General features: G+C 37.1%; 2 protein-coding genes across 4 annotated transcripts in view; one reads left to right on the top strand and one right to left on the bottom strand.

Moving 5' to 3' along the window:
- Positions 1-17,563, bottom strand: part of RALGPS1 (Ral GEF with PH domain and SH3 binding motif 1) — an 88,621-nt gene that overhangs the window by 50,057 nt on the left and 21,001 nt on the right. The window lies entirely within an intron of this gene.
- Positions 107-16,165, top strand: ANGPTL2 (angiopoietin like 2). The gene is made up of 5 exons (XM_014942835.1): positions 107-498; positions 8,601-9,453; positions 13,322-13,515; positions 13,754-14,024; positions 14,480-16,165. The coding sequence occupies exons 2-5, from the start codon at positions 8,649-8,651 to the stop codon at positions 14,677-14,679; spliced, it is 1,470 nt and encodes a 489-aa protein (XP_014798321.1). The 5' UTR covers positions 107-498; positions 8,601-8,648; the 3' UTR covers positions 14,680-16,165.

Here is a 17,563-nt window from a genome sequence, read left to right as displayed (position 1 = left end):
GGCGGCCCCGCGGGCGGTGCCGCGGGAGCTCCGCGATGGCGGTGGGCGGGGGCAGCCGCTCGTCCAACCAGCGCGGGTCAGCTCGCTGCAGGCTTGCCTTTTTTTGGCCTTTTTCCCCCTCGCAGGATGTAAGTCTGCCACAAAGGAGCTGGAGTTCAAATGAGGCTGCTGCAGCCGCCCCCGGATCGCGGGGTCCCAGACGCCGAGCCACCGGAGAACACCCGGCTGCGCCTCCGCCGCGGCGCGGTGCGGCCGCGCGGGTCTGCGCGGGGAGCCGAGCAGTGAACGACCCCGAGGAAGAAAAGCGCAGAAAAAGAGAAGAACGAACTTTGCACATCCTCTAGTCGTCTCCCGGCCGAAGCCCAGCACGGCCCCGCGGCCGGGGAGATGTCAGGGCTCGGGCGGCGCTGAGCGCGGAGCAGCCCCGGGAGCGCGGGCGGCCGGTCTGGCACCGCCAGGCACCAGGGACGGAGCGGTCTCGGAGCAGCCGGACATCATGTGAGTGAACGTGAGCTTGTCAGAGATACTACTGCTTCCTCATGTGCAGCAGCAAGCCGCTCTTGGCTTTTTTTCTTTCTTCCTTTTTAAGGAAAAAAACCCACAACATATTAAAATACAGTTGTAAAGATAGCTGAGACGGTTTATGATGCCAGGCACTGAAAAGCTTTCTTGCCATTACTTTCAAGAATATGAATTTTTTTTTTTTTTTTAATCTTAGTTCTGCATGTAAATTTGGGCTTCCTGCTTCCTCAAACTTGCTGAAATGCCTTTCAACAAACTTTCTAGGACATACTAATTTCTATGATGACTTTTTAAAGGACCACCTGTATTAAAATTATGAAATGTCTATAATTTTTGATCAAGGAGATATGAAAGTTCCTGGAACTTTATAGAGTCTATAAAATAAATATTTGAAAAATTTTGCAAAAATTCAATTTAAAAGAGAACCTAGCATTTCTGAGTACCTTTGTGTAAACGTTAAATAGTTACTATAATATGATCTAACCGCTATTTTTCATGGGCAAAATGAGTCACATTTATTAAAGTGTCAATCTGTTTAAGGGTGATTACGTGCAATGTGCACGCACACATATAAGCACACACAGTATGAGCACTTTTTGGTAGTGACTGGATTAAGTGAAAATAAGGTGAGGCCGCTGTTAAGGGAAGTAACAACAAAAGCAGTGCTCTCTTTCAATAATTACATTCCACATCTATGACAGAACTTCAGTAAAGCACAAAGAACAATCCACAAACAACATGACTAAAATTCTTGGTAATCCAGAAAGCTTGTTTAGTTAAAGAAGTACAATTTTTCAATCTTTTGCCAAAACTTGGAAAAAAGTTACATGGCAGCAAAAGATACATAATCTTCTGAAGTTTCTTGCAACACTTCAGAGTATTTCAAAACAAAAATTCTCCAAGAGCTAATTAAGATACTCTCGTTCTTAAGAGTTGCTTTAGTCACTCGTTCCCCTCAGTTAAAAAGTATTTCCTTTTAAGAAAAAATGAACCAGTGCTTGAACAAAAATTTCAGCACAATTTTAAGTGGACAGAAAAACTGAGTATAGAATGCATTATAATAAAAGTATCTAAAGCAATTGGTTTCTGTCAGTCTGGTACTGCATACAATGGAATCAAGTAGCCAGTGGCAAAACCCCCAAAATCACACACCACCACCACCCCCCCCATAAGCTTGGAATTAAATTTTTCAATTTAGTTTTACATCATGTTTTCATAACTGAAACTGCATGCTATTATGTCAGGCCTTCCCTATTACATTTACTTTGAAACTTCAAATAAAACTTTAAAGCTTTTCCTAATACATGTGGCACGCGTACTACTGTGCTGCATTTTCACTGTGAATAGCTGTTTCCTTTTACAGAACTGAAAAAAAAAAATCAGTGTTCAGTATTTTCACAGTGCAATTTTCATCTAAAAATCAAACTCCATGAGCTAATTGTAAAAGAAAACCTTTACCAGTGGAAGTCCCTCTCCTTAAAAAAGAGCAAAAATTAATAAATTACATTAAATATGGCAGCCACCGAAAATTTGAGAGGATGGATTAAATACAGTTCCATGCAAGAGAAGGTTTGGGAGAAGGAATAAGACTAGACCATGAGCTCTGAGAGAAGGGGTAGGAACTAAGAAGGAAAGCAGCTCCAGAAAATTCATGGTTTATCTATCTTATCCCAATGGTGTGGTGAAATCCAGGCCGTGTTAGTGGCCTGGTGCCTGAGACACACCAGCTAACTTTCAGTCCACAAATGCTGACTATCAAAGGACTCTGCAGAAGCAAAACCCAGTATTTGTTAACAAAAAATAAAACCAAACCCTCTGATCTTTTCATAGTAGGATTTTACATTTTTGACACACTTGCTCCATTTGCTTTTACAATCCAATTTAAATGTAAAACTGCACTAATCTAAAAACCACTTTTAACATCAGACATAAGTATTTATGAAACTGAAGATTTGTTGCTAGACTTTTGTTTCTTCTTTAGAATGAGCAACTATCAAACTGTGTAAATTCACAATCAAATAAAGTAGTTTATCTTTTCAAGAATAAATGCTGTAAGAGCTAACACTATGCCTTTTGAGAAGGTGCATTCATTTATTATGTCTAAATGCTTGAGGAATCTGCATGAAGGTACCGTAGCACGTAAAGCCTGTAGGAAAAGCCAGCCCATCAACTGACTGCTAGAGCCTCACTATATTCAGTACCACCGGCACACAACAACTGATTAACTCGCAGAGCTGAATTCTGTAACAGCGATTTACCACAGCAAACCAAATTCATCTGTATTTAGAATAAAGTTGCAGTGATGCCTAAGTCAAAAACAATCAGGGGAATGTCAGACAATACCAGTGTTGTGCAAAAAGTATGTATCTCATCCTTATTATGTATGTGTTTTTTATCTATCTGGGTAAAAGGCTCCAAAGCATCAGTTTAATCACAGTCCATTCAATTCTGGCACGTGAGACCTGCCCATGCTGTTAACGATTCAGCCTCTAGGCTATAAGCCCTTGAGCCAGAGCTTGAGTCAGCTCCTCAAACCAAACTGGTAGTGCGTTTTTTTCTTAATTAAATTATCTCTGCGATAAATTAAACTATGCTGCAATTCAAATAGTTACTGAAGTCCCCAGAAATTCCTTTGTGTAACATCCTAGTTTTAGCACAGAAAATTGCCTTATGTGTAAAGCAGTGTCCAAGGGTAGACACAGTGTCACACACATGACTTCTACAAAAGCTGCATTTGTATAGCGCAGTGCATCGCGCTGTCACGCCTACAGTCCTCTGGCTTAATAACGACTTACTATATACAGAAAAACAAGAGCAGCAGCAAGGAGCAGCTCTACTGCTTGTACCTACTAGGTACTTTTATGTTCCTTATGTGTAGGAGTAACCCATACCAATGCAATTTAAGATAAGAAAAAAAAAATCTATATTCTGGCATGAAATCCAGGCATTTATTTTCCACATTTATGTGTAGGTGAAAAGGAACATAGTATAAGCTCCTGGAGATGAGACGCCAATCTCTCAATGGTTGAAAGACTCTATATAGCAAAACTACTTTAAATCTAGATGCAACAGTGTTGACAATATGTAATGGCAGGCTTTCATAAACACTCTTCCAGAGTAATACTGCAAATGTCTATTTTCTGAACAAATTTCATCCAACAAAAAAAAGTCATAGCACTGAAAGGCTACTAGTAGCATTTCCAAATAAGCTTCGCAGTAATTTATTATGTTATTACAAGTTATATTTTTCATCTGATGGAAACATACCTTTGTTCTCTTTTGTACACAAAAATCCCAAGGATAGGTAAAATATTTCATAAAACCTGAAAGAGATAGTTAACCGATCTATTTTGTAAAAATGAGATCCTCTGAAGCATGGCATCAGAAACAACAAATAACGAAAAAAAGCTATACATGTTGGAACACCCACAATGAAATGTGTATTTTATTAAAAGTAGCTTTAAAAAAAAAAGAAAGCCATAGTGCTGACATTGATACCTTTAATTCTTCCTCTTGTTAAGCTGATTAAAAAAACCAAACCAAAACAAAATGAACATTTGCCAAACAGTAATATTTTGCACAGAGAAATATTTTTACCTTTATCATTTCAGGATCACAGCAGTGGTCAGTCAATAGGATATGAAACACCTGTATAATTTTAGACAGGAAAATACTCGAATCTTGAAATACCATGTATAAATTTCAAGATATTCACAACAATCAAAAGGTAATATGACTAACCAGAAGTCCCGTATAAGCACGACAAAGTACAGGATAGAAAAATATTTCAAAGCAAAACTCAAGAAAGATTTTGTTTACTTTTTCCCTTTAACGGGCAGGAAAAAACAATCAAATGGTGAAACATCTGATATCCCTTTCAGAAAGTTTATTTCCTTTTTTTTCCACCAGATCATAGGAACATCCTCAGTTGGGCAGACAATGAGTAATGAGTAAACAAATCAACTTATTATTACCTTCTTCCAGTTATATATACACATAGGCCAACATTTGATCTACAAACGGAAATTTTAACCAAAGCTCTTATGCTGGCTAGGAGTATGAAAAATACTATGATTATAATCCACGTAAAAATGCTGCCAAAAGTTTTCATACAGATGTAGTTACACTGGCAAAAGACAAAGAGAAAAAAAAAAATATTATTTTGCCCGAATAAAGTAATAGATGCACTGCCAAGCAGGGTAAACGTACACAAAATTGGGTTTAGGTGCATCTTCACTATGCAAAGTTTGTCCCAACTCAACTCCCATGACAAGTGCTTTTACGAGTACGCAAGTCCTGAACAGCCAGAATCTACTGGTGAAATTACTTCAGACTTCCACACTTTTTCTAATTAGTTCTATTTGATTTTTAACCAAAATGACACATATCTGTCTTTTTAAGTGGGTTTCTTTCATTTCTCCCTTTTTTTGTTTGTATGCTTGTTTAAGTTTTACCAATGTGCATGAGGATAAAAGACAGACATCCTGTATTTCCAGTAATTAAGAGAATTTGCACCAAACCTACAAGCATGCTTTTATATAATGTAGTTTTGTGCAATGGTGAAGTTGAAAAGGCTACAGCTGCCTAAGAGAAAGTTTGCACTGGGGACAAACACGGCCCCAGTAATAAAGTTCCCTTCCAATCCACTGCAGAAGAGCTACTGGGAGAAAGTGTGAGGAAGTGGGGGGCTGAGACAGCAAAACAGGAAGAACTGAGCAATCAGCAAGCAACGGCACTAATTAAGTACAAAGAGTAAGAGCAATTATTTGGCAAAAGTACAGCAGAACAAAACTGAAAGCTAGTGTGCTAGACATCAAATAAATAAGATCTTTCTCTCACATGGGAATGAATTCTGATGTCCTAAGAATCTGATGTTCTCCTACTGAAAAAGAAGAGGAAGATATTAAAAAGCATTAAATCCTTCCTTAAAGTTGTTTCTCTGGCTTCCCTCCCCACTTCCCCCAGCAAGCTTTTTTTCTCCTTGAAAGATTAATCATTGAGAGTTGTTCAAACAAGCACATTGGTTATAAACTTCACTTGAATCCAACTTATGCAGTGGCATAAGAAATGCCACTTATGTTTATGTAGTCCATCACAATATGCAATAGATAGGCCTCATTCTGGACATTTTTTTTAACTGAACAAGTACAGCCAATAAAAGACTTAAGAGATCACTGCATAACCAGACTAGAGGAAGATGGACAGCTGGAGACAGCATGGTTCTTGTTTCTGTTTGTACAGCAGCATTCTCTCAGCAATGTACTTTTCCTTTCAATGTTTTTTCTTGTAGGAAAAACAGCTTAGAAAAGGTGACATTCAGGCGGGATCATGAGAGAGGACCATTTCAGCATGGTCTAAATGCTGGTGTCATTCTCTGATGGCACCTTCTGCAAACAGTGGTCAACCCTGGCACAGGCTTTCTGGAGAGGTGGTCAATGCCCCATGGCTGGCAGTGTTTAGAGGCGTTTGGACAATGGCCTTAATACCTTGCTGGAACTTTTGGTCAGCCCTGAAGTGGTCAGGCAGTTGGATCAGATGGTCCTTGTAGGTCCCTTCCAACAGAAATACTCTATTCTATTCTATTTTGAAAGATGTTTGAACTGATATGTTAAAATAGGCTGGTGAGCCCTATTCCAATTTTTCTTAAACAGTTCTTAAAAAAACAGAGAAATATCAAACTACTCTAAGTTGCTCCGTATTTCTTCAGCCTGGAAAAGGATGTGCACCCTAAATCCTGTGCTCAATTAAAGACATGAGATGCTGTAAAAAAAGACACAGGTGAACTCTGAAGAAACAAATAGTTTCTTTTCAGTGATCACAATAATTAAAAGTTTTGAGGGAGAAGAAGGAAAGTATTTCAATTCAAACAGTGAAATAAAACCCATTTTACACCTATTTGTGAGAGACATTTGCAAAACCAGTCCATCTGTACAGAAATACGAGGCTTGGAAAACTGCCAGGGTTTCCAAGTGTGACCTGCTGTGCAAATGCTGATTATGCAAGTTAAAGCTGTCTGGGGTGAATTTATGTTCCCTGTTTTCCAGGGCTCCAAATAACATTCCTTTACTTACAGAAACCGTGTCAAACTCCAAACTTTTATCTGACAAGTTTTCAAGATTCTTTAAAAGTTCTGTAATGCACAATTCCTCTCCATTTTCAAAATGAAAATGAGTTTATTTCAAATATGAAACTGAGGCAAAAATGTATATCCAAAAACTTTAAGAAGGATCAAGTCCTGGTCACTTTTGTTTGAATCATTTGCAGAAGCATTTACAGAAACCTCTATGGCTTATTTCAAAACAAGAGAAAAATGGGAATGACTGACAACTATATCTCTTCTTAGTATGAATAATTATTTAAGCACACATATCCATCATTATCTTGAAACTCTAAAAAAATTTCTTGAAAGTCAGCAGCTGCCTAGAGTCACAGAACAATAGAGAATGGACGAGTCTTACAAAGCAAGGCTAATTTCAACATTAGATTAGGCTGCTCAGAGCCTTGCCTAAATCAAACTGTATGTATTTCCAGGAATGGAGATTCCACCACCTCTTTGGGTGACTGTTTCAGTCCTTGGTCACCCTTATTGTGAAATTCTTTTTTTCTAAAACTCAAAATGAATTTTTCCTGAGACAATTTGTATCCATTGACCATTATACTCTCATTGTGCACTTCCCAAAAGAATCCATCTTTTCTACAAACAGCCACTCAGTAGCTGAAGACAGGAGAAAGCCTTCTCCTTCACCTTCTCTCCTGGAGGCTAAATAAACCGAGCTCTTTCTGCTGCTCCTCTTACATGATGTCTGCCAGCCTCCAGCTATCCATGTGGCTGGTGTTCCGCTGGACTCATTCCAGTTTCTCACAGCTGTTACTATCATCATTTCATGTCATTTAGAACATTTCATTTTACCAAAGATGACCAAGCAGTAAGGTGACAGCTATTTAAACACTGAGTGGTTATTCCATGTGAAATGTTTCATAAGCAAAGAAAAATATGATGGTAACACCACCTTGGGTTTAAAAGGTATCAAGCAGGCTTTATACATTGAAAAAGCTCCATACTGCATTTTCTCCAAGAAAACTAGGTTATGTATACAAACCTATTAAAATTCAACAACAAAAAGCTGTTAATAAATATATGATACCAAAGTCTGTTCAAGCAGCTGGTAAGAGAGTGACTTGTAACAAGGGCTTTGCTGGCAGCAGTGACAATGCTAAGCTCATGTTTCCAAGATGATCGTTACCTACAAAGTTCTGGTAATGACTTATTTTTCAAGAGATTGTTATGGCCTCAAATATCGACCTTGAATATGAATCTGCTCTGAGAACTAAGTTAGCCTTGTTTCACCAGAAGGGTACTGTTTCAGTGTGTCAGTAAACACCAGTAGCTAATTCCAATAGCTGGAGGACATCTCTGTGCACCACGCACAAGAAGGGATTATGAAGGGAAATGACCAGGCTGAGTGAAAAGACAATGTCTCCAGTGAGAGTCACAATAAATATTTCAGTTGTAAATTCTACTAGTCTGGAAAACCAACAGATCTTACTGACTATGATATCTGGGCAGTAGAGTTTTTAATTTATAATTACTATAATACATTTAATCTAAGCTGTATCTCCTGAAATATACATGCAGTTACAAAATACTGCAAATGAGCTTTAACAGCACATATGAACTTACATTCTGTTTATATTTAAAGGTTATGTTTGTAACTGTAAGAAATGAAAATGTAATTAATATTTACATGAAAATACCAATCTTTGAAACTTTGTGGTACTTCCCTGGAAGAAAGGACTCTTCAAATCATTGTTTTATTACTTAGTTTCTTCTGGCTCTTAGCAGGCTTTAGATAAACTAGCAACTAGTAAATAGAGTTCTGGGCATAGAATGATACAGCTATTCCCCATGATGTCCCCTTCAGCCAACATAAATTCATGCTGGACTAGAAAGATATCTCTTTTATACACAGACATACCAGTTACTATGTAATATTTTGTAAGTTTTAGAACAGATTATCAGTCATAAGTTTACATTGATTTCCTATTTGTCACTTACTGTTAAATTTACTTTAAAACAGATTTTAAAAGTTCTTTGCAGAAGAATATTTGACCAGAACTAGAGGATCATGATGACAAGATTCATCTGTTTAATGCTAATGGCTGCTGTGGGAGCTACTGCAAGCAAAACACAGGAATTTGAAGGCAATGATGAGGAAACAGAACAAGAATTCATTTATATGAACAGATATAAGCGCTCCAGTGACACGCAGGACAAATGCACTTACACCTTTATTGTACCTCAGCAGAGAGTGACAGGTGCCATTTGTGTTAATTCTAAGGAGCCTGAAGTTCTACTTGAAAACAGGGTAAATAAACAAGAATTACAGTTACTTAACAATGAACTTCTTAAACAAAAGAGACAAATAGAAACTCTCCAGCAACTGGTAGAGGTGGATGGCGGGATTGTTAATGAGGTTAAACTCTTAAGAAAAGAGAGCAGAAATATGAATTCTCGTGTCACACAACTCTATATGCAGTTACTACATGAAATTATCCGAAAACGTGACAACGCCTTAGAACTTTCTCAACTTGAGAACAAGATTTTGAACCAAACTGCAGATATGTTGCAGCTTGCAAACAAGTACAAAGACCTAGAGCACAAGTACCAACATTTGATGTCAATTGCCAATAATCAGTCCCAAATAATTGCCCAACTGGAAGAACACTGTCAAAGAATGCCACCTGTAAAGCCACTGCCACAAACTCCACAGCCACCAAATAAAGTGTACCAGCCTCCTACTTACAATCGCATTACTAACCAGATATCTACTAATGAGATTCAGAGTGATCAGAACTTGAAGGTTTTGCCACCTACCTTACCAACCATGCCTGCAGTTACTAGTATTCCGACTTCAACAGATAAACCATCTGGTAAGTAATATTATTGACGTGTCTACATTAGTTTATGCTAATATGCAGTGGGCAACATTTTAATTGCAATAGCAAAAATGCAGACAGAATTTATTTATTTAGAAAAATAAATGCAAAAGAAGTATTTTGAACTAATTGAGCTTTTTTAGCTCTGACATTGTCTGTGTATCCATCTTGCGTATTTTTAATATACATGTTGTAGTACAAGCATGGAAAGAAAGCAAAAAAATTAATTCTGAATGTCTAAGAATCGGATAAACTAGCCCCCCCCACGTTTCTCATGTTACTTTGCCAAGACAAACCCACCATTTATATGAGATGCATGAGATAAAGGCGCTGCAGAAAAATCCTGCTAATCAACAGCCAATCATCTATAGTTTATTTACCTGTGCCCAAGACCTAACTGCTACATTTCATGACATCTGAAGGGGTTTGACACTTTTTGTGTAAGCATTTATGAAGTTATTACAAGTTTGTTGATCTAGCATATGATAACTTTTGTGCTTGTGTAACTCAAAAAGCAATACATATCTGCTCTGTACCTCACACAGGGCACTTACGCTCTGAGATGAGCAAAGGGAAGCAAGTGGTGGAATAGTAAGGGATATATGCAGCCCTCATTAAGAGTCTGCTGTAAGCAAGATGAAAGGTATCTGAAATCCCATATTGACATCAATTGATCTACATGCTAAAGAAATAAGGGATAAAGAATCCAGTATCACCCATGGTCCCATATATTTAAAAAAAAATAGTTCAAGTATTACATTTCCCATATACAAGAGAAGTCTGTCAGTGTGTGGGCAACAAGCCCTTGCTTCAGAAAAAAGATAGGGGACCCATATAAATCTGAAACTAAGACTTGAAATGGAGCAAGGCACATGAACTGCACTTAGAATGTATTTCAAGGCTATTTTGAAAAGTAAAACATTGACTCATAACCAACCTGCAACCCTGTAGAACCTCTAGATGAAGTACCCTGAGAAAACGCTGCTTTCCAGACAATTTCTGTCTCCAGAGGTCCCCTCCCTGATTCTAAGATAAGATCTGCTACTTCGTAAACATCCCTCCCCCATACCCACAACCAAAATCCCACAAAACAAACAAAACCCACCACCAGCACAAATGCCCAGCCACCGGAAAAAAACCACCTGTATATTATCCACTCCTTCCTGTACTGTCTTGGGTTCTCAACCTTTATCAAAGCTCCTGGCTGTACCAGCCATCTGATCATAGCCAACCTGTGCAATGAAAACTGAAGCAAAATGGAAGAAAAATATTAAATGTTCTTCTCCGTTTCATCTGTTGACAGCTCTCCTTCCTCAAAAAGTAGCAGACCAGTAGCCTTATTTAATTTTGTACATTTTGTCCACAGTGTTGGATTTTGGGATTTTTGTTGATGTTGTTTTGCTAGAAACCAACAAACCCCACAAACAACCAGCTATGCCTAATATTTTGCGCTAGCATTTGCTTTGTCTGAGCTTCCCTCATGTTTTCAAAACTACTGGAAATGTCATGATTTAGCCAGGTCAGTTTGTTACCATTTTCCTGAGCCGGCTTCTGCAATAGCAAAATCCATTGCAATGTCCTCAGAGACTCGTCACCAAACTTGTAAACTCTTCACTTGGACTGTGGGAAGCGTTTTCTCTGTATGCTCTGAATTTGCTGAAGCCTATTATATTTAAATTGATTTCCTGTGTTTTGCTTTTCACTTTCCTAGGAATTGCAGCCTCTATTATTCCACTATCAAGATCACCTATGCTGCTTTCCATTTCGCATTTTCAATCAGTTCTTCCCTACATTCAAATGTAATATATCCTGTGGGGTTTTGTTGTCTATATTTTAAGTATCTATGAAAAACATATCCCTAACAAATTCCCAAAACTTGTCATATATTTTTTATCTGCTGTATTCTTCTCCCAACAGATAGATAGTTGGAAGTTGGTAGCCCATTGGAAGAGGTAGGCAACAAGTTTAAGTTCATTATGCACATAAACTGTGTAGAAAGTGAGACTTAGGTTACTTCACTTTTTTACAACAAATCTCGTATTTCCCTTTGATCTGTATTACTTATTTTAAATTAATTAAAAGCTTGGCACAGATGGGTGCAAGGCCAAAGCAATACAATACATTTCACACAATCAGTTATCAAAGCCTATTCTGGTATTTATAGAACATATATGTGTGTTCTCCTCATTATAGAGCTTTGTCTCCATCCTGTAGACCCAATACTCCTAAAGCACATTTGTGGTTACATGTGTGCCAGGGACCAGACACTGTTCCAATGACAAAGGTACTGCTCCTCCAAGGGCTGCTTGACTCCCTAGAGGTGATTTTATTAAAACTACCTATCTGAAAGTCAGGATGCTCCCACTTTTTCAAGGGAAGATAAGATAAGCCTTGTTTGTAAAGCAAGCTAATATTTCAGAAGGAAGTTCTACATTTTATTATTATAAAAACACAAATTACCAGACAGATCTAGTAGAAGAACTGTCCTTTTCTCCTAACAGCAGCACATATGCTATAGAGGAAGTTTACAAAGTTGCTGCCCTGGTTTTTTTTTTTTGCATAAAAAGGGCAGTATCTGTTATTGCTGGCCAGCCAATAATATGAATGGCACAGTCGCATTTACTGTAGTAAAAATCCAGGCACCTGAACTGGGGATCCTAAGAACTGCCACAGAAATTAATTTAGCCAACTTATAGCGAGTTCTATACACATCACTTGTCATAAAATAAAGTGCTTATCTTTTTTCTCTGTGACTATTTTTGAAACAATCTACTTTATAAGTTACTTCTAATTCAAAATCTTCAGAACAGTGACCCATTCTGTAATGACTTTATTCAGTACTAGGACACTATACCCCTACACCGAACAAAACATTATTACCATTACGATCTAAAATAAGAGAGCCATTTAGAAGTATTTCTCTGTCATGTTTGAAGTGTCTTTCCCTACATGCTATTATAGATTTACTGTGTATTGTGATTTAAATGTATAACCAAGTATTTTCCCCATATTCACAAAGATATGCCAAAACGACTAGCCAAAATAAAATGACAGATAGGAGAGGCAAGGCATAGAAGAATATAAAATATATTAGGAATAAAAATATATTAGGAATATTTGAAGCACTGGATATTTCAACAGAGAAATCATAGTCTATTGCCTCTAAGATAATAAAAGCTGATGACTGCATAACATCAACATTGGCAGTAAATTATAAAAACATGATGTAGATGAATTAAAGAACCTCAGTTTCATAGTAAAATGTTCTAGAGAAAAGAAACTGAAAGAATGCATTGCAAAATGTGGGCATCATCACTGTATGTAAAGTAATTGAGAGATACACACTTTATAATAGACAATTTATCTGCAAGGACTAGTGTCATACTTTGACCCATGCATTTCCCAGGAAGTCTTATTTTCTGATGCAAAAAATGTAGATTTAGCTTTTTAAAACTGAATTTCTCAAAGACAGAATCAAAGTCAAACTTACCATTTTGTTTTCAAAAGGAAGTTATTAATATTGATACTTATCTATGAAGTCATTCATATTTTGTTTCCTTGAAGATATAATCTATGTAATAAGTGCAGTTGCCTTAAATAAAATAAATAGTAAAAAAAAAAAAAAAAAAAAGAATAAAAATCACCTTTATCAGTAATTCATTGTGAAATGTTCCAGAAATTAAGTTACAAATGAATCTGTCTGAAAACACTTAGTGGACACTGTACCTTCACTAAGAAGAAAAACAAATGCACTATTCAGGAGAAGCAAATCTCCTGTGAAAAGATACTAATTCAAATACCACCCTGCGTTAAAGATATCCTCAACTGTGTTTTGATGTGTGGTCCTTCTGTTTTGATACAGGGCCCTGGAGAGACTGTCTACAAGCATTAGAAGATGGCCATGATACAAGCTCCATCTATCTTGTAAAACCAGAAAACACAAACCGGCTGATGCAGGTCTGGTGTGACCAACGGCATGACCCTGGTGGCTGGACAGTCATCCAGAGACGGCTGGATGGGTCTGTCAACTTTTTCAGGAACTGGGAGACATACAAGGTTAGGATGAGTGAGCAGTTTCATGTTTTTTACCCTCTAAAAATTATTGGTACGTTTAATTTAAAGGGTGATTTTAGAGTCTGACCCACAGCTTACTTGAAAAGGAGTCTGTGTGTTTACCCTTGCAGAAAAGGAAGTCTATATAAAATAAGTTACTGTGGTTTTCTACTTCATGCACTCAGATTTACCACTAAAACAGATGCACAATATTAACATGCTTCTCTTGCTTCCTTTACAGCAAGGATTTGGTAACATAGATGGAGAATACTGGCTCGGATTAGAAAATATTTATTGGTTAACAAATCAAGGCAACTACAAACTGCTTATAACAATGGAAGACTGGTCAGGTCGCAAAGTGTTTGCCGAGTATGCGAGCTTCAGGCTGGAGCCAGAAAGCGAGTATTACAAGTTGAGACTGGGACGCTACAACGGCAACGCGGGCGATTCCTTCACTTGGCACAATGGCAAACAGTTCACCACGCTGGACCGGGACCACGATGTGTACACAGGTACAGGGGCCCTTCCCCCCTCCCTTTTTTTTTTTTCTTCTTTTTTTAAAAAGGAAAAGTATTTATGGTGATACACACACACACAAAGAAATTACATTTTCAGGGATTTGTCAGTTATGAAGCACAAACTGATGTGCCAACCCATATATGTACTAACACAGAAACACAAATTCTCATTGAAATATTTATCATTTACACTAAACTGTAAAATATGCTATAGAGGGTTATTTGAGACATGAATGCAATGCAAACAAATTTTTCAGCAAGGGAGAGTAACACTACTGAGTAGAACCTACCTACAAAGATGATTCCTGAACAAACCTAATTCACCTTGCACCTCATGGCATACCCACATTAAACACACAGTTAAAAATATTAAACTGTTTGGTGCTTAGCTTGCTTGCTGCAAGGTTTTCCATTTGCTCCTAAGACTGAACTGGAGGGTTTTTTTGCAGGTAATTGTGCTCATTACCAAAAGGGAGGATGGTGGTACAACGCATGTGCGCATTCAAATCTCAACGGAGTTTGGTACCGCGGAGGACACTACCGCAGTCGGTATCAGGATGGTGTGTACTGGGCTGAATTCCGGGGAGGGTCCTATTCACTAAAGAAAGTCGTTATGATGATAAGACCTAATCCCAACACATTCCACTGAAATAATTCTTCTCTTGGTTTGCTTTCTTGTTCTAAAAATCACATAAAGCTATGATGTTATTATCTGGAACTATCTTTTCAAAAATGAGGAATGTAAGATATTGTACATTTATTGCTGAGATGTGAGGGCTTGTATATTGTCTTTTTAAGAATCATTCCAGGAAAAAAAAAACTGAAGAAAAAAAGGAACTGAAATGACATAACATTCATAACACCTGTTGGTACTAAAAGTAGTTATATTAAGCCTTTTAGAACTGGCAGTTTAGATGGACTGTAGATAAACTTTCTGGTTTTTTTCCCTGTAAATTAAGTTTGGATGGTAAAAATACTACCACAACATTTAAATATTTTTGTATGTTATATTATGTATAAATATTCTCAAATACAGGAAATATTACAAACTGTACAGCAAGAGTTTTGTTATTGTTATTGTTACAAGCAATCATTTGACACAGGAAATCATATCCTTTGAACTGTGTAGCTGGTATATGTACATTAGTGTGATAATTCTAATTTAATCTTTGTTAACTGCCATGAATAAGGTTAGTACTATATAATTTGATTTTGAGAGCAGATACTGAAACAATTACTGTAGTGATAAACCCATTTTTTCCCCTTCACTTTGAGCATTTAAATCTGCTCCTATAAATTAGAATTCACAGCTGATTCAAATATTTTAGACTAAAAACACTAATGATTTTTCTTACCAAAATGAAGTAGCTAAATGCATATGGAAAATAATCCATATCTAAAACATATAATGTGCTGTATAGCCAACGTGTTATCCTACAGTACAACTGCCACAGTATTTTGTAACTGACTTCAGCCACTACCTGCTGTATAGCCTCTGTAATCAGAAATGTCTGGATATAAACTAAAGGGATTATCCAACTTTGCAGGCAAATGATGGATACCAATACATAAGCTATTTAATATCCTTAGCCGGTAGATGAAAACTATATAAAGAAGTTACCTGTAGCCAAGAGAAGTTTATTTACCATATTTCACAATTATAACATATTACTGTCAAATTATTAAATAGATTTACTCATCTATATTTAGAAGTCAGTCACAATTATGAAATACTGACTGTGATAATTCTAATATTCTTCTGAGGTACGTTTCTAGAACAGATTGTTATAACACCCATTTCAAAACAGCAAGTACTATGAAAAATATAAGTTAAAGAATGCAATAATATAATGAATAAAGAAATTAAAGAATGCAATAATAAGAGGGAGAGCAAAAGCCTCTAGAAGTTCAATATATTTTTCAGTAGGCCTGTAAGATACTTACTGTGCATTTGTGTGCATATGCTTGCACACTTTTTCCTTTATTACCTCATCACTTCTTTTCTACAGTATGATGTGCATTAAACTGACGTGTCATGTAGCATGTGTTGTATATAACTGAAAGTAGGGTTTTTAATATATTAATTACCCCTGTAATGTTGTAATCCTTTAATAAAGCAACAAATGTTATTTTGACATGTTCAGATTTTATCCTGTTTCAGTTCAGATTAACCATAGCAAAGAACAGATAATTAATTTCACACCACTGCTTCATGACTCAAATCAACTCTGATATGCCAACTACTATTACTGTATGTGAAGTGTCTAAATATTGCAGTATCAAAGGCAAAGCAATATTCAACTGAGAAAAATACTAAATTTCCATACATGCCAAGGAGGAAGAACCTTTTGTAAGTCATATGAAAACCACAGAATTTTCAAAACAGTATTCAAGCTTCATCTTCCAATGTTTTATCTACTGGACTCCTGGAAACAATTAAGTTTTAGGTAAGAAATATTAAAGGCATCTACAGCCTGACCGCAGTGCTGTAACAATTAGGACTGTAGCATTAAGGCAGTAAAATACCTGCTGACATCTACAACTAACCACTAGTTTTGTCAGAAAAAAGCACACACAGTAGACTCACATCTACCTTAGAGGAGCTCTTCAATGTGTGTGGTGTGTACACACATTCAACCTGTTCTATAACTAAGTAATCAAACCTTCCTGAAAATACTTTAGCACAGCAATATCCTCAGGTGACGCTCATACTCCACCTGTGGTTAACATGTACCCCAGCACATCCTCGTAGAGCACAACACATAACCCATGGGCTAAGATACAGGGGCAGAAAGCCAAACAACGCACTAGCCACATACACGTTATTTTGGAACAACTACATGCTACTGGTAACTACCTGCTCTGGGGTGTTTGCCCGCTTTTAAAGCATGGGTCATTATGAATGTCACCTCCCTACACTCACGGGCTACATGAAGACAACAAATTCAAGATACTCTTCTAAGTGCTGCTTCATGCTTGACTTGGTGAAGGAATGTAGAGAACTTCAGGTATCGATTGTGCAGATCTCAAGAATGGGGCATTACCTAGAAAAGCTATTACAGGTGCTTTTCTGCAGCAGGAGATATAAATACAGGTACATCTTCATGTATCTCCTTGGTATACACTCATGACAGGCCTTAAACATGTCCAGGCTGACAGTCTTTTGCTAAAACAACCATATTCCTTAACCTTTCTACTGAAAGGCAAATGATTTACCTGGAGTCTTGTCCATGTAATTAAAAAAAGAGAAAGCACAAAAGTCAGAAGATATTTATTCACTGAAACAAGTTGCTTTTGAATATTCTCTTTTGATAAGCAAAAATTCCTTCAAACCTGAAATTATTTTCAAATAAGTTTCATTAACTTTTATCCATTTTTCTACACATTTTTTTAAGTATGGCCGTTGGTGATGGCTGTCAAATTTATTTAATAAAAAAATATTTTACATAAGCAGTGCTGACTGTTCACAGGAATTTGTGCTGGGACTCAAGCTGTTTAACATATTCATAAGTGACCCAAAAATGGGAGTGAAC

The sequence above is a fragment of the Calidris pugnax genome, unplaced genomic scaffold (genome assembly GCF_001431845.1).
Source record: "Calidris pugnax isolate Ruff unplaced genomic scaffold, ASM143184v1 scaffold102, whole genome shotgun sequence".
NCBI classification, from domain to species: domain Eukaryota; kingdom Metazoa; phylum Chordata; class Aves; order Charadriiformes; family Scolopacidae; genus Calidris; species Calidris pugnax.
This window is presented reverse-complemented; position numbering and strand designations above follow the sequence as displayed.

What these genes read in the sequence shown, in the direction of transcription:
- ANGPTL2 (XM_014942835.1), top strand. Translation starts at nt 8,649, where the DNA reads ATGATGACAAGATTCATCTGTTTAATGCTAATGGCTGCTGTGGGAGCT. An exon ending in TTCAACAGATAAACCATCTG is followed by an intron (nt 9,454 to 13,321) that starts GTAAGTAATATT and finishes GTTTTGATACAG; the next exon opens with GGCCCTGGAGAGACTGTCTA. An exon ending in GGAACTGGGAGACATACAAG is followed by an intron (nt 13,516 to 13,753) that starts GTTAGGATGAGT and finishes CTTCCTTTACAG; the next exon opens with CAAGGATTTGGTAACATAGA.